The sequence below is a fragment of the Rhinolophus ferrumequinum genome, chromosome 9 (genome assembly GCF_004115265.2).
Source record: "Rhinolophus ferrumequinum isolate MPI-CBG mRhiFer1 chromosome 9, mRhiFer1_v1.p, whole genome shotgun sequence".
NCBI classification, from domain to species: domain Eukaryota; kingdom Metazoa; phylum Chordata; class Mammalia; order Chiroptera; family Rhinolophidae; genus Rhinolophus; species Rhinolophus ferrumequinum.
The window spans coordinates 65,447,959-65,469,791 of NC_046292.1; the positions used below are offsets into that span (position 1 = coordinate 65,447,959).

The 21,833-nt window shown below is 35.4% G+C and overlaps 1 protein-coding gene across 1 annotated transcript in view; it reads left to right on the plus strand.

Annotated features, from left to right (window-relative positions):
* The window catches only part of HS2ST1 (heparan sulfate 2-O-sulfotransferase 1), a 173,649-nt gene that overhangs the window by 138,910 nt on the left and 12,906 nt on the right, over positions 1-21,833 (plus strand). Inside the window, exons 2-4 of the mRNA XM_033114219.1 lie at positions 1,443-1,681; positions 11,584-11,669; positions 21,236-21,374. Coding sequence (XP_032970110.1) covers positions 1,443-1,681; positions 11,584-11,669; positions 21,236-21,374 — 464 coding nt within the window. The remainder of the gene's footprint in view (positions 1-1,442; positions 1,682-11,583; positions 11,670-21,235; positions 21,375-21,833) is intronic.

Genomic DNA, 21,833 nt, shown 5'->3' on the forward strand with positions numbered 1-21,833 from the left:
TGGTGACCATATCTTCTGAATCGAAATTTGGTTGATCGTCTAACAATATTTTAAGCCTGAACGTGTTATTGTAATTATAGCACATACCATGTTTCCCTGACAATAAGACCTAGTCAGACCATTAGCTCTAATGTGTCTTTTGGAGCAAAAATTAATATAAGACCCACTCTTATTTTAATATGATATAAGACTGAGTATAATATAATGTAAAGTAATTTAATGTAATAAATACGTGTCTTATTTTAATATAAGACCCGGTCTTATATTAATTTTTGCTCCAAAAGATGCATTAGAGCTGATGGCCCGGATAGGTCTTATTTTCGGGGAAACAGTATTACTTTTTCATGTCACTTTATTAAGTCATAGGCATTACAATAGGTAGACACTAATAACAACACATATAATGTAAAATTGCAATTATGGTAAGTAAATGATATATATATATATAGTATGAGGTATATTGTGTATACATACATTGTGTGTGTGTGTGTGTGTGTGTGTGTGTGTGTGTGTGTGTGATTTGACATAGTTAGGGAGATCAAATAATGCTTCCCTTGGTGTTGGTTAAATTCGTTGTGAGGGTTGAGGAGTTCACCAGGCAAAGTTGGGGTGTTGGGAGAATGGAAGAGTGTTTAAGACAGGTGAGGTAGCTTACACAAAGATCTGGTGATAGGAGGTGCCTACTATGTGTGAGCAGTTGTTTCTGTGCAAAGTAATTTGCAGTCTTGTTAGAGATTTTTCCCCTTATTTCTTCCCCCTTTCTTGCTTCTTTATTCTAAAAAATACATATTTGAAGCGTACGTTATATTAAATAGAGAGTAGTAGAAAGCAAAATGTAACTGCTTCTCAAACTACTTGGTAGACAGTGATTCAAATTCGAGGAATCATGGGATTTAAGGAATAAACATAGCCAGGACTTATCTATAATGCAACACCAAAAAGAAAAAGGTTTTGTGATGGTGTTGTTTTCATTCTTGTTACTTAAAATTATGTCAGTGTTTATAATCTGTTACCAGGGAACAACTAAACCCCGAGTAATAAATTTCAAAATCTTTGCTTAAATTTAAGTGACTTATTTTCTAAATGCATTTTATACTGTGAAGTTTAGTATTCTATATAATCTGTCTTTGTGTGTTTGAGAATTAATTCAGACTGTAGACATCTATTAGAAAATAATGTGACTTTTGAACTACACTGAAGAACTCTCTGGTCTGTGGTGTTCTAAACTTGATGACTCTTTATTCTGTTGTTTTATTTTTATAGGCGTATGTATTATCCTTCAAAGGTAGTTCTGACGTTTGGTCCTTAAAACATTTCTTCAACTGCTCTTAACCAGTTCTTGAAAAGGAATATTATATTCCAGGAATAGGAAATTATTTTCAGTGTTTTATAACTTCCTTATAATGCCCTTAAAAACTGAGTTCATATCTCTTTCTTTGCAGAAAGGGCTATTGCAAGACATGAAGTCCGAGAAATTGAGCAGCGACATACAATGGATGGCCCTCGGCAAGATGCCACTTTAGATGAGGAAGAGGACATGGTGATCATTTACAACAGAGTCCCCAAAACTGCAAGCACCTCTTTTACCAACATTGCCTATGATCTGTGTGCAAAGAATAAATACCATGTTCTTCACATCAACACTACCAAAAATAATCCAGTGATGTCACTACAAGATCAGGTAAACACCACGTAGGGAACACATAAATGTTTTCTGACACTCCCTCACTCAAATTTTGTCTCAAGGGGACAAAGCACTTGTGTGTTGACCCCAATGAAGTCTCTTGCGGAAGGGATCAACCAAACTTCAACATAATTTATATTCTTCACAGTGTTTGTTACATTTCCTCACATATAGTATGTATTCAGATATTTGTGGAGTAAATGAATTAATAGCTCACATTTTTGAAGAGAATATTTATACACTTCAGTATGGTATCCTTTAAAAAATATGAAATATTAGCAAGATACCATGCAATAAAAATTATTATATTGTCTCAACTTATGATAGAGAAATCTTTATTTCATGAATACCTGTATTCTGTATGGCTCAATTTTATGACCAGCCTCCTGAATTTCATCTTATCTTTACTAGTAATTTATATATATATATATAAAGTGAAATATATATACATATATACATATGTATGTGTGTGTATATATATATATATATATGTATATATATAAAAACTCCTGGAAAAATAGGGATTTTGGCTTATATTTTAACATAATCTTGCCTTTTAAGTTGTCAGGCACTTTAGATAAACAGATGGATAGATAATTTTATGGACTAGTTTTAAGTAGAGGAAATTATCTCATGAAATGAAATTTACTCACGTCTTTAGCCCTAGTGGCACACATGTTCTCCACACCTAGAATCCTAACTATAATTATAAATAAAGTTCTTTCTACAGATATTGAAGGGAATGGGAATTAGGCCCCATGCGATAATATTTGAAAATAACTATCGAGGATTAAATACCTTACTGGGGTAGCCTTATTACAAAAGCATTTGTGATGGTCATATAGTTAGAATGTATCATTTGAAAATAGCTGAACTTGTTTTGTTGCAGCATTGACTGTTATGCCACTATTTAGCATGTTTGTAATCCTCATTCTGAAGCAAGAGAGTGGCACTGATGCACAAGGTTAAGGTTTGCTTTTCTTGCTAGAGCTGTTTGTAAAGGACAGTTGTATATGGCATAGCATGTGACCGTGTAATTCTTGGCTCTCTGCAGTATCCTCAATTACGCTTCTTCATAGCACCAAACTCTACATCCGTTAGCCAAACCAAATAACTTGTCTATAAATGAGAAAAAACATGAGCTTATTTACCTAAGTGGGTCATAAAAACTATTCATTATATAATATTGTATATCTCAAAGGCAAGTATTCTAAATAATCAGTTTTTATATGTGTATTAGATTTTAAATCTGTTTTCATGATTGCTTTTCAGAATAGATTTGATTTAAAAGGAACATTTCTTAATGCTCATGTAATTTTAGAATTCTTCAGTAGTAATTTTTAGAAAAATGAAGTTAGCTTGCTTGTTCAGTTTTCAGAGTTGTTTTGTGTCCAGCCTTATAAAGTTATCTGGCAGCTACAAGATGTCTGACAATGACATCGACCGTTTTTTTCAGAAAACATAAATCTACACAAGCTCACCACATATGATGTTTATTGGCATCATGCAGTGGTACATTTTCCCAGTTGCATTTGAATGAAATAAAGCTTCTATTTTTCTTTCAATAGCTTGTTAGTTATACGTGTATGTGTGTGCGTACACACACACACACACACACAGACACAACCAGCAGAAGAGAAGCATAAACACGATTTTAAAAGCAATTGGATTACATAATGAACAACACTGGAGACCTGTTGTTGTGTGGGGCAGAGTAGAGGAATAGTTTTAATCATTAGCTAACATACTTCAAAATGTCAGCTGGTAGTTCAGAACCTGGTCTTAATTAGGCTTGGCTTATATACCCAGTTTTCTCTGATATAGCATGCCTAAGCTGTTTACTGGTCTCTTGCTCTATATAGAAGCAGTTGTTCAAACAAGTCATAGTTACTGCTTCCCTTTCTTTTGCATCACATATTAGATAGCATTATTTTTTTCATTTCCAATCTAATAAGCTTCTAAATTATACTAGATGTCTTGAAAATAATTTTTTAAATATTCCCTGAACCCTATTTTGTATAACATACTTTGATTTTAATACCATATTTTTGTTCTTGTGTACTATTCTCAACTGCTTTGTTATTCAAATAGGAATTAAACGACTTATTTTGCTCTTTTCTGAGAAATGGTTTCTAATCAATATCTGACTAAAGTGAGACGTAAAAGGTGAGATTCTTATTAAATCTGCTGTTGTCCCAATCTTTTATTTAAAGCCCAGTTTACTCCTAAAAATATTTTGGGATATAATAGGTGACCACACTCCACTCCTTATTCCCGCACCTTCCAACCTCAACAGTCTAGTCTGTTTAACATCTGCCTTTAGCCTTTTAGCCTCAGCTCGTTCCTAGATGTATTTTGTACATACTGTACTAGGCATTGTGCTAAACTGTTTACATGCATAATTATTTCTTTCAAAAATTTTAGAGGCCAAACCCAAATATTTTTATTCTGGTATAAAACAATTCAATGTGTACTAGTTAGGCATATTCTGCTATTTTAGAAATAGTTGTCAACTCTCTTTTTAAGTTTTCATTTATTTACTGAGCATGTTATATGTACAGAGATTGTGCTATATTCTTTAGGTAAATACCAAAGAAATAAAAAGCAAGGCCATATCTTTCATGGAGCTTATTTATAATTTACTTGGTAACGTAAAACATGGATGCAGGAACTATGAGCACTGTTCAAAGAAAACATCAATATATGGTATTCTCATCAAAATGTTTAACCAAAAATGTTTCTCACCAAAATATTTAACTTGGACATCATCGTGAGGAGACAGGCAAATCCAAGTTGTAGAACATTCTCTAGAACAACTGTTCTATAGTGTCCGTGTCATGACAACCAAAAAATGTCAGGGTCGGGGTTTGGGTTGGACAGTCTTCTCTAGACTAGAGGAGACTAAAGAGACATGAAAACCAAATGTAACGTGTGATCTGTGATTGAATCCTTGATCAAATATGTCTGCTACTTTCTTTCAAATAGTTCAGGAAAAATTACATGCCCGTGCACGCGTGCGTGTGTGTGTAGAGAAAGGGAGAAAGAATATACAGAAAAATGACAAAATGTTAACAGTGAATCTTGGTGAAGTGTACAGATGCTGACTACAATTCTTACAACTTTTCTGCAGGTTAGGAATTTTTTAAAATTAAGAAGTAGGGATAAAATTAAGAGGAAAAGTTAGAACGAGGATATTAAAAGATAAACATTTGAGATAATAAAGCATGAGAAAACTGAATCATAAGAAAAAGATAGACTCAGGCATGAAACTTATATTTTTGAGATGGGCTTTACTTGGTTAATAGATAGGAATTGGTAGGTGACAGGTATTCAGTTAGCTCTTCTAATTGGGAAAAAAACTTTACTCTGCTATTATGAAAATATTTCTACATTAAAATACATCTTGTCTTTAAAGTAGCTATTTCAAATAGATGTAAGTGGCAGCATCTTTTTTCCTTCTTCTTTTTTGGGGGGATAGATTCTTTTATTTATGAATGGTGCCGTCCGGGAGACAAGTGGCAACATCTTTTAAGATGTTTCTTGATTCTGCTCTCATATATTTAGGTCTATGATTGTACTTACCTGTTTTCTGTTCAGACATTGGAAATATCCAGAATTTGCATTCTCTATAGGACAACATAGTAATTGTTCTTTCTTTAAGTTTGCTATTAAGTCAACTTCTGGTCATTTGCGTTAGAGCCCATGGTTTGAAATCAGTTGCAGACATGGTGACTGCTTTTTTAGCACAGCTCTTTGGATGAGTACTTATGAACCTAAAATCTTCACCAGTTAAAATGCAGATTCTGAATCAGAAAGACTAAGATAGAGCCTGATATTCTGAATTTCTAAAAAGCTTGTGTTGGGTCAGTACCTCCTCAAGGTAAATCTGAAATTGGCTCCCATAGCATAGGTAGGGGACAGGGAGAAGCCGAAGGAAATGGCAGACCACCCCAGACTGGTGGGTGGCAGGATTAATATCAAGGGAACTTACGAGGCTTGTCTTGGGCAACCACACAACGAACTTTCCATACCCACTCACAAAACCATAAAAATTTACTTGGAGGCCTTAACTGGGGTCAGTTACATACACAGGGTTTGGTCACGCAGTCAGTCCAGATCATCTCATCAGCACATTACTGTCTCAAGGGTGTGTCCTCGGGCAGCTTGGAGCGTGGGGAAGTCAAGAGGAGCACACATTCCATGCACGGGAGCGGGCACGAGGAGCCTCCAGCTGCCCGCATCCAGCTTGTGGGTCAAACCAGCAGTCACGTCTTCGTGGCGATCTTCCCCAACAGCTTTCACTTGATGTCACAACTGATGCTTCTGGGCCTTGAACCACAGTTGGAGTAGCAAAGATCTAGAAGATGATTCTCAGTGGCATTACAGGCAGATGCATATATAATCTTCTCAGGATGGTGAGGTACTTACCTTTAAATTCATCTTTCTCCCTCGCCAACAAAATCCAATTCCCTGCCTCGGCTAACAGGCCCTTTTAATCACACCCTTGTCTATTGTTCCAACCACTTCCTGGCCACACTGGCCTTTCGGCTCATTGAATGCACCAAGCCTTTCCCACTACAAGGTCTCTGCATTTACCATTCTTAGAATGCATTTCTTCTGGCTTCTCACAGTTGGCTTCATCGTATCCACTTCAAGTTTCAACGTACATGACGTTTTCTTAGAAAAACCTCATTTGGGTATCCACTATATTAAATACCTCTTCCAAGTTAATGTGTATCAGCATTCTTTCTATAGCTTTCCTATTATTGATTTACTTGTTGACGTCTGTCTTTTCCTCTATTACAATATAAGCTCTTTAAGGGCGGAAACCTTGTCTGTCTTATTCAGCACTGTATTTTCTGTGTTTAAGAACAGTGCCTGAGAAATCATACATGCTCCGTAATTTTTTTGTTGAATGAATGAATGAACGGATAAACCAACTTAGGCTCTGAAAATAGTTCTGAGCTAAGCAAAATACAATGATAATTATTGGCAGTGAGCCCCTCTGATGTTGGTAATAATATGATCTACCCTTAATCTCAGATGATTTGGAACACCTCCCACCCCCACCACCTTCCCACAAAAAAAAAAAAGGGTTGAACAACTCAGTTCTGACCTTTAGTGAAGATATTATATTTTATTGCTACTGAACCTTTCTTATATTTTTATCCAACTATTACTCAGTTTTCCTCTTTGTGTAGAGAACTTTCTCTCTAGTTTCATAAAATTACCCATGCTATACAGTGATTTTTTTTTTTAAGTATGCATGAGTAGGAGTTTGGTATATAGTAATTACCCAAGTTAATGGTAGTATTCATTCAATAAGTAGTAATTACAAAGTTGGAATTTGTCCAGGATGTTCAGAATGGCATTCCTACTTTTAGATAGTGAAAACAAGTTCTTCTGTGATCACAGATAATCATAATGTTGAGACTAATCTTATTAAGAATGTAGGTCTAGATACACTGTTAATGAGATGGTGCTTTCTTAGCTGTTTCCTATAGCACTGGTGCAGGTCTGATTCAAGTAGCGAATAAATCACACCACTCCCTACATTGCTTTTGTTTTCCCAAAAGGTACTTTTCTGATTACTTGCTAGCCTGACTCTGCTTCAGTTATAAAATCTGACAAAATTCACAGTTTAGAATCTGCTCCAGGCTAGCCATAAAAAACATCTCTTCATCTACTATATCTAACTACTTCTGAAACATCCTTGATGGCCTATTTCAGTCAGAGTATGGAAATTCTCTTTGAATAAAGTCACCATGGTGACTATTTCTTCTCCCAAACCACAGTTTTCAGTGCCTTCCGTCTCCTTAACTTCCTTTGATGCTATTGGTTTTGTTTCTTTTTGCCTATCCCTTTACCTTTCATTAGTGCCATATATAGTATAGTCAGTAAGAATCCATAAAATGGACCGAGTAGAAGCTTGCTCACCTAATCTCCATTTCCTTTTACTCCTCTGTATTTGGAGCTTTATCTTGAAGTCTTGGGCAGAATGCTCAAGGATACACAATAGAGGAAAACCAGAAGAAAAACTGAAAGACGAGACAAGTGGTACAGGAGAGGTGCAAAAGCAGAAAGTGATGGCATGGGAACTGTATATAGACTGATTAAAGGGAAAAAGTGACGATGAAGAGAGTAGAGATGGAAAATTCTGGAGAACTAAGCATAAATATTAAACATGGTGAAAAGAAGGAGCTAAATTAATACTTTGAAAAATTTTTAAAAATACTGTTCTTCAGTAAGGGTTATTTAGATTGTTATGTCCTTGGAAATCACTTTTGAAGAAGCTATCACAATGTTACAGAGTTTCAGTAGTGTGGAAATGATACTTCTGAATGCTCAGGCTGTTCTTCAGGCCCGTGACAAGGCCACTTTACTCTTATTGACCTCATTTGTTTGCTTAGTGCTTGTTTCTTCCTTATAAAGGAAGGTAAATCTCAGCTCAGCATCTTTTGATTTATTGCAAATTTTAAACCAGCCACAGCTTTATTAATGAGACTTTAACATATTGCCTGAGTTAAATGATGATGAGATGGGGAAAAAAATGCACATGCATAAAGTATGTAGCCTTCAGTATTCTTTTAGTTGGAGATTAGAGAAAGATTCTGTGTGTTTTGGAGATTTTAACAATATGAATGTAGAGATTTAAAAGCAACAATAACCCACCTGAATTTACATCAAAATGAATTTAGGAAATAAAATTCTAAGGTCTACATAGTCATTTATACTATGTCTCTTAGTTTTGACTGGCTGTCTTCAGCAACCCCGGAGTTTACCCAGGACAATAAAAAGTGCAAGAATAAGTCAGTGATCATTGTTGAAAAATGGTTGTTCAATATGAGAGTAGCGAACAGGGTGGTTTGGAAGTTGAGATTATAATGAATGTAATGAGGAAAATAAACAATTCAGAGAGATATATCAATAGAACTTTGGGATCTTGGAGGTTGAGGAGTTTTAATGACTGGATTTGAGGGGATTCCTTAGCAGTGGATAAAACCTGAAATTCTTAGTGTCCAATTTTTTTTTTTTATATTAGAATCATGATACAAATGACGTATGCTCTCCTTTCCTTTCAAATCCTTCTTTTTTTTTTTTTTTAGCACCTTGTGTAAATTGCACAATAATAAATAAAGGAAATTACTAGCTAGTGGTGTAGAAGGATGATTGGACCACAATCTAAGGTACTTGGTTCCTGGGCTTCAGTTTCTTTATCTATAAAATAAAGAGCAAAGGATATGCTAGATCTCTTCCACCTCTAAAATACTGATTCTATAAAAAAGAGAGTTTGCGATAGGTGACAACAATGGAAGAGTCATGCCTTGTTCTGTTCTCTGCCTTCATCAAACTTCCCTGAATCCAACTAGAGACACACCCTTTTTCTTATTTTGTTAGTTTCAAACTGTGTTTCTTGGAATATTTTGGTTCTAATGTACTTCAGCTATCACTGTGTGGGGATAGAAAGAGGAGGCTTGAGTAGGTAGGATTCATTCTCCTGTCCACCCCTTCTGTTTTATATATTGTGGTAGTTTATAAGATAATCTTCAAATTTTTCTCTATTTCAGTATACTTTTTTCTATATCATAAAAACAGTGAGTGTGAGAGTACCTCCTTACCAAAGAGCTTCTGTAGACATCAGGCCTCCTTTGCAAGCACTAGAAGAACAAGCCTCACATTAATACAACCAGGAGTTAGCTCCTGGGCCTATGCATGCTGAAGCCTTGCTCCTCCTGTTGCCCATGGGCCTGGCTGTCACGTGTAGACTTGTTGGATGTGCAGAATATCAGGCCCCACTCCAGACCTACTGAATCAGAATCTGCATTTTAACAGGAGTCCCAGATGATTCATTTGCACATTGGTATCTGAGAAGCCCTGAAACAGTCCAGATATTATCCAGCTTCTTGGGCTCGTCATCTCCCACTGAGGGACACACATTGGAGGATGTGTGTTCCTAGGACGGTTTAGTTTCATTTTGACCTTCCCTAGGAAGTGTGGAGGGAAGAAGGATACTTGAAACTTATGCCTCTTATTTCTGCCTGAGTCCTTCACCATAGTGCATCTAAGTTTGTACTATAGCCCTCTCTAACATTTGGCTTATATAACACCATTTTCTCAGACTTTAATCTAGCATCTCCTTTCGTTTCCCTCTTACACCATCACATCCATATGAAATCTCAGCTTCTGGAAAATAGATCTGAGTTGCTAAATATGTCTTAAGGGCCCTTAAACCACCACTTCCCATCCCTGTTCTTTGTCTTCTGTTTCTCCCTCATTTTGGCTGAAATACTGGAATTTATTTTTACAGAACCAAAGGTTTATATGAAATAATGTGTCATAAGTGGCAGTTGTAAGGACTTCTCATAGTCAACATATAAAATTTTTTAAAGATTCAGTTTTTGGGTTATCTAATATTTTATTTTCAGTTTGTTTTTCATTTGCTGTTTGATATTTTCATTCTATTTGGTGCCTTACTTGAAGAACAAAATGGAAAGAACAGGAGAACCTCAAATCACACATTTATTTATTTGGCTCTTTGTTTGGGTGAGGAAAATTGAAAATATCTGCTAAAATATAGTTGTGTATTCTCTAATGCAATGTAATTTTGTTACTTACAGTCAAGTTTTAGATTTTACCTACAGTTAAAATTTTAGTTTTAAGTTGTGTGTGTGTGTGTAAGATAATAAGATAGGGTTCATTTCATTTCCTTCCTAAACACTCAATTATTTCTCTAGAATATGAGTTATTAATGTTTCCCCTAAAAAACAAATTTTCCCAGAACCTTCCATTTTTCCCTAGTCCACATTCTCTGTCATATGCCTGCTTTTGCATTGTTTCCCTACTCTGCCCTAGCATTAGGCCTAATGAGGAAGCAGCCATCATCATTGATTGCTATTAATTTATTGACTAATCTGGTAAAAAGTGCTCCAGTATATCTCCATGTGACTAACTCTATTTTAAAATGCAAGTGAAAGATTGATAAATTGTCAAAAGTATCCAGCTGACAGTCCTGTGCTGTGGAGGCTGAGGTCATAGCTTGCACACTTTCAGTTCAGTATGGGGTGGTGGGCCCACACCTCACCCCATCCCCACCTCCGTCTTCACCTCCACACTGTAGCTGGTCTCCGGAAGAGATTCTTAACCACTTGCTGTTCATCAAAAATATAGACCATTTTCCTGAGAAACTGTGTATCACTGCTTTGCAGCTGGTGATACTTAGGTTTACCAAGTTCTATAGTAACCAATTCTTAAACTTTTTAAAACATATTTACACTTAAAGAATTTTTCATATTAACTAATCTTTTGTATACTTTTAAATCCAGTAAATTAAAATAGTAATATTTAGATTTTTTTTTAATTTTATATTTCACCTATATTACATCTCTAATTTTATTAACTTTTTTAATCAACAGGCTTATGATATCTGCTCTTAACTCTTTTAGTCTTCTGATAATCTTATGTTCTCTTTAATCATTTTGGTTTAACGATTAGTTAATTTTTGTTTTATTTGTTGAGTCATTAATAAACATGAATGTTTACAAATAATAAGTCTCTGAAAAGAACAGATTTGCATAGAATATTCCTGTGCTGCCTGCTTCAGCATGTGTTGGTGAATATATGCCCTATACAGCATTTGTAGTTGACTGCCGTGCGTAATCTTGTTTTCAGGATACCCTTTCACTCTTTTCTGAGTATGGTGAGAGTAGCTCTCTCCATGATGAATTAGTAGTTACAGATCACACTATACTTTCTTTAATTAGAAACCTGTGTTTTAAGCTCTGTATTTGTCAAACTGGTGTGATTGGTTTTAAATGCTTAAATGGATAGTATTTTGCTGTCATTAAATTTCATTTTCTTTAAATTGTACTTAAATCATAAGTGTGTTCTCATTTTTTTAGGTGCGTTTTGTAAAGAATATAACTGCCTGGAAAGAGATGAAACCAGGGTTTTATCATGGACACGTTTCTTATTTGGATTTTGCAAAGTAAGTTATACCTAAAGTGATACAGTAAAGAATGCTTTGTACTTTAGCAACCTAAAAGAGGAATAAATTCAGTAAATTGTTATGATTTTGATTTTTTTTAAAAGTACTGGCTTGCCTTTGCTACTTTTAGGCATGTGATTTAAATATACCATCTAGTGTTTTACTGCCCTCTAGTGTTCATAATTGTCATACCAATTTTAGAAATTCAAGGTCGATTACATGTAGGTAATGCTCTTTAAAGTTATTTATCATTACTATGTGTATGTTTCTTGTATAACCAAATTGACACTATTTTAGGAAAGTCCCAAGTTTTAACCTAGAGGTCAATCAGATTATGACTTACCATGTCATTGCCTGAGAACTGAGAAAGCAAAGAAGCCATCCCTCAGTTACTGGCACTGCAGTGCATCTGCTGCTCAAAGTGCAGTAAAGTATAAACGGTCCCTTGGGCTACTGTGCTTTAGCTTTAAAATTGTGATGTAGTCAAAGGAGACTATATAAGAGACAGTGATTTTCCTTTATAGTGATTTACCTGAAACTGGAGATAAATAACACTCATCTTCCATATTTTGGGGGGAGTGAGGTTAGGGTATTTTTATCATAATTCTCAAGCCAAGTTCATAGACTACATGCCTCCTTACAGTATCCTAGCACTATGTGGCTCCCCTAGAGTCTGTGCTACATTATGTTCTAATGTGAAAAGTGGTTAAACCATAGGCAGTTTGGGAATCCATTTGAATGTTACATAGAGTTCTATTCTAAAACTTCAAATACAAATCCTTTCCCTAATAATAGTCTGCACTAACTTCAAAAACATTAAAAGTATATTTTAAAAATTATTTAAGCATAGACATTTTCATTCAGCCTTTTCGTTAGCAGTCATGACTTCAGAGTCATACACTGTCATGCATTTGTCAGCTTTAAAGAACATTCTGTGTAAAATATGAAAATTAAATTGTTATCCCACTGTCAATTTAACTTCTTAAATTTGAAAAGAAAAAGTTAAATGAAATATTCCTGATTCAGATTGATAATAAATCTTAACTTTTTCGAAAAGCGTGTGATTAAAAAAAGAATATCCCAAATATTCCATACATAAAACAATATATTCTTATTTCTAGTTCCTCCCACAGTATTCAAGATCTTTCAATAAAATTGTAGCTTTAAAGTTAGGTGTACATTTTTCTATAAATAATTCATACTGCAATATTGAAAACATTTTATAGGCAGTTTTAAAATAAACTATTTTTTTCTTTGCAGAGGCATTGAACCAATTTCATAAACTTCATTCAGATGCATATTTTCCCTCAGGGCTGCGTTATCCTTCAATTGAATGTTTGTTACCCTTTCACCTAAATGATTTATATTTTCCACACACAGCTTGGTTTCTAATACTTCAGGTTTTTCATTATTAGAATAATATATTGAGTACTTTTGCTTTTGGCAAAAGTTTTGTACTTAGAACAAAGCTCTGGTATTTGCTAGGGTTCTTGCAGTTGAAAAAGTATAAAGCTTCTTGAAAAGATTAATCTCATTTATTAAATACTAACATGAATGTTTAAGGGTTTGAATATTTTCATAATGGGTCTCATGTTATGGAAGTGAAAGGTACTGTGAGAATTTTTAATAGACTTTTACAAGATTTTAAACAAATACCTAAAAAAATCAATTAGAGGAAATATAATTTGATACATAGAATCAAGAACTTATAGATGTAACTAATATCTTTTAAAATAATTTTTAGTTTAACAGCTGTATTCACCATGATTGAGTAAAGAAGAAGAAAGAAATAACACCTTAACAATTTTTAAAATACATTATTCTTCAAAATATATTCTTGACTGGCATAGTACTTTGTGGAGTCCATTAAAATACTTGCCTTCAGGAGAAAACAGTCAAATTTGGTGAAAGAAATATTTAATCACATAACTTTTTAATTGCCTTAGCAGAGACATTAAAAAGAGTGTAAACCCAGTAAACCCCAGGAAACCCAGGAAGTAAGATAGAGAAATAAAAAATGGAAAGTGCTTTCTAGTTTAGACTGATTACTAAGAAGCACATGTTTATTTGCAGGCCTGTGTCTCAAGCCATGTTTTGGTTTTATTCAGAACTTGAGAATAAGAACAAAAATAGCTTCTTGTTATATATTTTCTTTCCTCTCCTGACTGACTCCTTTCTGTCCTAATCTTATTTTTGATTTTTAAAACACGTTCCCTAGTTCTTGTTTTTCCTATTTTCCCTTTTGTGTTCAATTACTGTTTTGTTTTCTTCTTAGTTGGTGGACAATACAATTTTAAAATAGTGTAGCTAGGAGAAACTGATGTCATAAATTTAGAAATTTTTCAGTTTTTTAAAAAAATGATATAGATTGGACATTGTCACATCATAGGGTGCAGGCAATATAAAGTCGAATAAGTTGCATCTCTTGTCCTCACTGAAATCTCCTATTTTCCTGTATTTATCAGTTCATTATGTTTCATTATGACGAGTGAAAATATTACAGATCACCCTATGTTTTACATTCATACTATTCATTGATGAGCAGCATCTGTTACCCCCTCTTTGATTTTCTTCAAATTTTACAAAAGAAAAACATTAGAACATCTCTTTTAAAAACCTTTCCAGTAACATTTTTCTTTATAATGAATAATGTTCAGCTAAAAGAACATTTTAAAACTAGTTTTAATCAGTCTCTGCTGAGATTTTTTTTTTTTTTTTTTTTTTTTTTTTTTAATGATCTAGCAACCGAACGGTCACTTGTCAGCCTCTGTCTTAGAAAGATATTTGGGAATTATTTTTGATATAGCAGTCAGTTTTATTCAGTCATACGTCAGGTGTGTACCTTTGTGGTTGTCCCCAGGAATGAGTATGGGTTTTCATGGCTGTCATTTTGGTGTCTCCATATCACCCCTGCTGTCTTTTTCAGAACAATTGAGGTGAATCAGTAAAAAGCAGATATATCAGGACAAGAAACGAATAACTAAATACCTCACTAGGTCTGAAATATCCTAGAGAGAATGAAGTGACAATATTTTAGGCCTTAATAGAGCTTGTTAGTATATAGATTTCTGTGAGATTGTCTCGTGTACTCATACTTCTCTGCTGAACTAGTTGAAGTTTGCACCATTTTCTACAGCTTTCAACAAGTATGTCACAACGCTGGACGTAAAAAGCATTTTAAAAATTATTTTAATTACTACAAGCACTATGTGAGAGTTGCCTTTTTATTGACCTTGTTCTACCAGCTCTTTCTACAGCACGGATCCCACAGACTGTTGGGAGCTATCTCTGAAGTCAGACAGGTCTGCAGTTAAATCCCCACACTGCCTTCCCAGCTCTGTGCTCTCAGCCACATTACCTTAGATTTTCAGTTTCCGCATTTGTAAAATGAGGAATATTCAAATAACAACTTCATGGGTGGTTGTGAGAGTTAAATACGATGATGTATGTGAAGCACTTTCTGTGTTGCATGCAGAGCAGTGTGACGTTCTTTTAAAATTCTGTCTTCTTTCAGTTCCCATGTTGTCTTACTGGCATTTCGTCTTCTCCCTGTCTGAATCTCTGCTGGACCTTCTTATTCCCAATTCTTAGTAAGGCATTGCTCAAGATTCTGTTTTTGCCCCCACTATTCTCTTTTGGGAAGTTTACCCATTTTTATTTGTCTAGATATCCAAGCAAGAAACTGTAGAATCTTGGACAGCCCTTTTCTTCACCACATACATCTAATCAGTCACCAAGTCTTTGGAGTCTGGCTTCTCTCAGCATCATAATTCTTTTGACCTTCATCCAGTTCGATGCATGTGTCACTAGTCAGTTTGTTAGTGGGTAGTATGCCATTGTATGAATGCACCACACTCTCTGTCTATTCAGCAGTTTCTGGATAGTTGGGTTGTTTCCAGTTTATGGTGATTATTAGTAAAGCTGTCAAAACATTTGCATGCAGGTTTTGTGTGGTCATACACGTCCTCATTTCTCTTGGGTAAAACCTAGAAGTGTGATTGCTGACGTGTACGGTAACTCTGTAAGATGCTGCCAAACTGTTTTCCCAAGTGGCTGTATTATTTGGCAATGTCACCAACAGTATATGAGAGTTCAAGTTACTGTGCATCCTTGCTAGCATATGGTATTGTTAGTCCTTTCTTTTTTTAATTTGGGCCATTCTAATAGATTGTAGTAGATGAATGCCCTTTTTGAAAGATAATTACTTTAAAAATCACAACATTATCATCAGTGGGACCGACAAATACCAACAGGTCATTCACTATTTTTAAAACAAGACAATGGGAACTTGCCATTAAAAGGATTTGAAAGTTTCTCTGAACCTCTCAGAGCTAAGAGAGTCCAGAATAAATGTGTATATCAATGTCCCCAGTGAGACTGTTATTTAACTAGAGATGTTAAATCTAATGTAAAGGAGACATCTCGATGCTTTCCAGTCTATTCCGCCCTCTTTCAGCTTCATCATCTCATATATAGGCTTTGTCTTGCCAATTGACAAGGTCCCCTTCAAGTGTTCTGAGTATGCACTTGTTCTTTTAACCATTCTTGATGTTCATTCATCTATCTAAGCTGTATAGAGTGGAATTGTAAAGAAATGAGCCCAGTTTGTGTTCTTTGCTTTGTCATAGCGCACATGCTGACATGGTAAGAATAAAGTTCCTAAAATGTCTTTTTACCAACCTGCTGCTCAGATTATACTTTTCCCCTTTTGATCCTATGTACCACCACAGATTCTTACCAAATATGCTCTTCTCTTCCTAGGAAGATCATGGTCTAACAGGACAATAATAGTTTATCTTCCTGGAGTGAAGATGTGTTTTCTACTCTTCCACCTGAGCCCTCCCGAGGAGCAGCTCAGGTGACTGGCCAGGGTTAAAAGTGGAGCCTGTGACCATAGGACATATTCCACCCCCAACCCTCACCCCCCCACCCCCAACAAAACTAGCTGGTTGGCCAAGTAATTAAACCTACAAACCTAAAAGGATGCTTGTTTCCAAACCAGCTGAGCTGAATGGCCCAGATACTGTTTTTATCATGCCTGTTTTCTGTTATGTATAAGCCCTTGCCTCCGTGTGTACAAGTATATAATCATACCCTAACTTACAAATAATAGTTCTTATCCATTTTCAGGATGAGTTCCCACACATTATCTCATTAAAATAACATATAAATGTCACTCAAAACCATGTCCTAGAAAGTCATTTCCTGGACAGCAAGAAGAGTGTTGTAAAGTGCCGTAGCCCCTTTTCACTGCTGTTTGGTAAGAATTGCTGTCTGTTCCAGGAACTAGGGGAAACGGAAAGAAGAAGCTTGAGGGGAAGTGTTCTTCTGGGAGGAGGCAGTTCTCTAGGGAATGGCTCAGGGTGGATCAGTAGCTAATAATGGAGACGATAAACGGGGTTTCCAGGGGATTTTACAGTCTTAAGAATGGAGTCACTGACCTGTTGTCCCACGCTTTCCTTTTCTTGTAGATTCCTATTATAAGACTCTCAGCCCTCTCAGTTAAAGTAGCAACTGTGCTCCTGAGGCCTCCCTACCCTCTTTTCAGTACTGAGTGCACTCTCCCACAGAAAGGCTTTGTAAGTGGCTAATTCACAAAAGTCTATTTAGCCTAATTTTACTCATTTCGACACCTACATGTCCGACACAATGCTGAACATTAGTGATAAAGCCATGAACAAGAGGGAAACAGTCGCTAACCTCATGAAACTTCTACTGTAAGACCTAATGTGACAGTGCCCATCTTTGCAACAATACTATTTCCTCTTTTTTAAAAAACTGCAAAAAAAAATTTTTTTACTGCATTTTTGGTTTTATATGTTTATGAGTTCAGGGAAAAAAATGCATCCCAAGTTCTAATCAACAAAATCACAATTATAATATTATAATAATGTTTTATAAAAGGATTCTCTGTAGTTTTCAATATTTCCATGTGTACAAAGAAAATAGTGCTTAGAGTTATTGTATTTAATCATGAGGAAAAGACTAGAATTCAAGAAAACTGACCCCCTTTTACACATAAAGTAGTTCCTATAGATTACTACCTATCTGTAAGTTAAGAACTTCCTGTTCAGTTAATTTTCAATAATTCACTGAAAGATACAAGTTATCCAGGCACCTTGCTTTTTCTCTTCTGTACTCTCTTGTTACTACTCATGTGCTTAAGAATTTAGTATAAAATGTTTGTAGAATGCCTGCTGTGTGTAAGATATTGATTGTAATATGCACAAGTAAGGGAAAATGTGAAATTGTTTAGCTTAGTTATATGCTTTTTAGTGCCTTTGGAAAAGGATTTTAGTAAGAAGGGAAATTTAAGTTATAAGCTATTAGCTAAATTGAGGGTTTCTATGGACAGATGAGTGAGTACATCAAGAGTGGTTACGAGGTCAGATAATTAAGTTCCTGAACTCATCCTAGAAGAAGTGCTACACACCTCATTGTTGAATATCACTATGGTCACCTTTGAAGTACTCCCCTTGGGACGCTGTGCACCAACACCAAAGCCTAGTGCACCCTTCAAAGCAATTTTGCAACTCTTTTTCTGGAATGGCCATCAGAGCTGTCGTATTATCCTTGATGTCCTGAATGTCATCAAAATGTCTTCTTTTCAATATTTCCTTTATCTTTGGGTAAAGAAAGAAGTTCTTGGGGGCCAGATCAGGTGAGTAGGGAGGGTGTTCCAATATAGTTATTCATTGACTGGCTAAAAACTCCTTCACAGACAGTGCTGAGTGAGCTGGTGCATTGTTGTGATGCAATTGCCATGAATTGTTGGCAAAGTTCAGGTCATCTAAACTTTGTCATGCAGCCTCTTCGGCACTTCCAAGTAGTAAACTTGGTTAACTGTTTGTCCAGTTGGTACAAATTCATAGTGAATAATCCCTCTGATATCAAAAAGATTAGCAACATTGTTTTGACCCTTGACTTGGACTGACAGAACTTTTTTGATCATGAAAAATTGGCTGACTTCCATTGTGCACTTTGATGCTTTGTTTCAGGGTCGTACTGGTACACCTATGTTTCATCACCAGTTATAACACAGCCCAAAACATGGTCTTGCCTCTTCAAAAGGTCTTGGCAAACTTTGACTCTTCTTTGCTTTTGTTCATTAGCAAGCTCCTTTGGGACCGTTTTTGCACACACATTTCTCTTGCCAAGATTTTCAGTTAAGATTTTCCTGTTTCTCTATCGATGTTTACTTGGTCTGCTGTGCTTCTCACAGTCAGCTGATGATTTCAACACATAATTCGATGAATTTTTGCAATGTCTTCCTCAGTTCTGCTCAGTACTGGCCACTCTGACCTCTCTTCATCAGTGATGCGTTCTTTCCCCTCAGAAAAACGTTTAATCCATTTGTTTTCTCATGGCATTATCCCCATAAATTTGGACTAACATGTCCCTGGTTTCATTTGCACCCTTGCCAAGTTTAACAAAAAATTTAGTGTTTGTTTGTTGCTCTAATTCAAGCTCAAACATTCTCACGACAGCAAACAAAAGCATTCATCAACAATAATGAACGCCACTCAGCAAGACACCACAACATGTCGATATGAACACAATTGACACTGTATAACAGTGTGAGACACTGATATACCAAGGTTATGAAACCTTACTGAGCTGTTTGTACAGTGCTGCCAGTGTAAGCGCACTGTGGCAAGTTTGCAAACTTAATTGTCAGCCCTCGTATATACTTCCTCCACTGCACTCCCATCTCTCTACTCTCTCTCTGATAATATCTATCCCTTTTGTGATGCTGCTGCAGCCAGACTAATCTCCCTGCTATTCCTCAAAAATGCCTGGCACTTAGCTGCTTCAGGACCTTCAGACTTGGAAGGCTCATCTTCCTGGAACACTTTCCTGCAGATACCTACCCTGTTTCCCCAAAAATAAGACCTAGCCGGACAATCAGCTCTAATGTGTCTTTTGGAGCAAAAAATAATATAAGACCCGGTATTATATTATATCACATTATATAATATTATAGAAGACTCAGTCTTATATTATAGTAAAATAAGACCGGGTCTTATATTAATTTTTGCTCCAAAAGACACATTAGAGCTGATTGTCCGACTAGCTCTTATTTTCAGGGAAACACAGTATATGGCTCCCTGCTCATCATAACCCCAGTGACGCATTCCTAAAAAACCCTGTTTTGAATTGTACTCTCCTCACCTCTCCTGGCACTCTCTATTTCTTTTCACTGCTTTATATTTCTGCTTAGTACTTTTTGCCATCTCACGTATTTGCTGCTTTATTTGTTTATATTCTGTCTTGAAGTAGAATGCTACTCCGGAAGGACAAGAAATTTTATCTTTTTTTTTTTTTTAACTGCTGTATCCCTACTAGTAGAATAGTGCCTTGCATATACTGGGTAAACAGAAAAGTTTTGTTGTTTTTTTTTTTTGTTTTTTTTTTAGTGGATTAATGTAATAGAAATAAAATTAAAAAAATACAAGGGTAGCAACTATAAGGAAGACAGAACGAGCAAAGGCATTTAAGAAGAAATAGGAATAAGAATAATGGGGGGGGGGGCCAGGGGGCACGGTAGACAAGGCAGGCCTAACTGTAACAGACTGATGATGGTCTCTTGTTTGAGGAGAGTTGAAAATAAACTGAGATCAATAAGGTGATACCTAAGACATAAAGCAAACAGATATTAACAAACAGGCAAGGGAGTTTTGGGTTTGATGTCAACATAAACAGTAGAGTTATTTCAGGTTTCTTAGAAGAGTTACCTAACAAATGGTGGTTTAGGAATATCAGTTGGGAATTGGTATGGAATGTACATTGAAAGGGAGAGAGATGGCTTGTAAGAGAACCAAGTAGGTTATTGTACCGATCTAAGCAGGAGACCTAGGAAGAAGGCTGTGGTGAAGAGAAAGGGAATGATGAAGATGGGCCACATCTGTGAGAAAGCCTACAAGCGAAAAATCAGAAGGACTTGGTAACTGCACTAAAGGAAGAATAAAGGACTGTGAAGAGTCAAGGTAACACTAAAGTTTCAAGACTAGGACAAGTGAAGATATTAAAACAGGGAGCTAGCTGGACAATTCTAGGGTGTGCAAGGGTCGCTATAAAGTCTTGTGTTCCTTTAATTCTTTATCATTCTCTAAGGAAATAGTGCTGAAAACTTAATGTCTTTCACTTCTATCTCATCTTTAAAATCAGCAATAGTAGAAGGCAGACTCAAATGGTGGCCCTAGTGTGTACTTACACTGCATTCATTAATAATATTTATCTAGTTTAGTAGGCCAAAAAGAAGAAATCATTGCTTCATAAAATTAAAATGTTTTATATAATTCTTGCCAGTAAAATTTTGAATTACTTTTCATTCAATTTTCCATTCTCTTCTTTATCGTCAGCCATAATTTAAAAATTCTTATTTCTTGTTTACTTTATTGTAACATAATCATAAAGTATTTCCTAATCTCCACATATTCCATTTTATTTAAATTAGTCATGTTCTTCTTTTCCTATAGAATCAACACTTCAAACTTATAATTTCAGGACACCCCTAAACAGAATGAAGACGTCAATTTCACCTTTTAAAATTTGTTCTGTTTCAGATTTGGTGTGAAAAAGAAGCCAATTTACATTAATGTCATAAGGGATCCTATTGAGAGACTAGTTTCTTACTATTACTTTCTGAGATTTGGAGATGATTATAGACCAGGGTTAAGAAGACGAAAACAAGGAGACAAAAAGGTAAAATTTCAGTTATAAAGTTGTATAAAAGTAATTGTTTATGAAACACAGTGAACAGTACCCTTAAAATTTAGTATTGATATAAATGTACTACTTGCTTCTTGTAGAAATTTTGAAAAAAGCCCAGAAGTATAAAGAAGCAAAAGTAAAACTACTTTATACTCGATGTTTTGGAATACACATAATTTTTTGTAATTAAAAAAAATATTTTACCTGTGTTCCATGGCTGAATATTTGTTTTATTATAGTCCTATTAAGAATTTTCTATGAGAGCATTATAATTATTTATTAATATGATGTATTTGTGTGTACTCTGGTTCTCTTAGTCTCGATGATGTAATTTATATTGATTTGTGACCATCAGTTTAGGGACACTATTTTGTTAAAGCAGGCTTTTTTTTTTTTTTTTTTAGGCAAGGAGAGGTAATGACTCAACAGAGTTTTTACTTCACAGGTTCA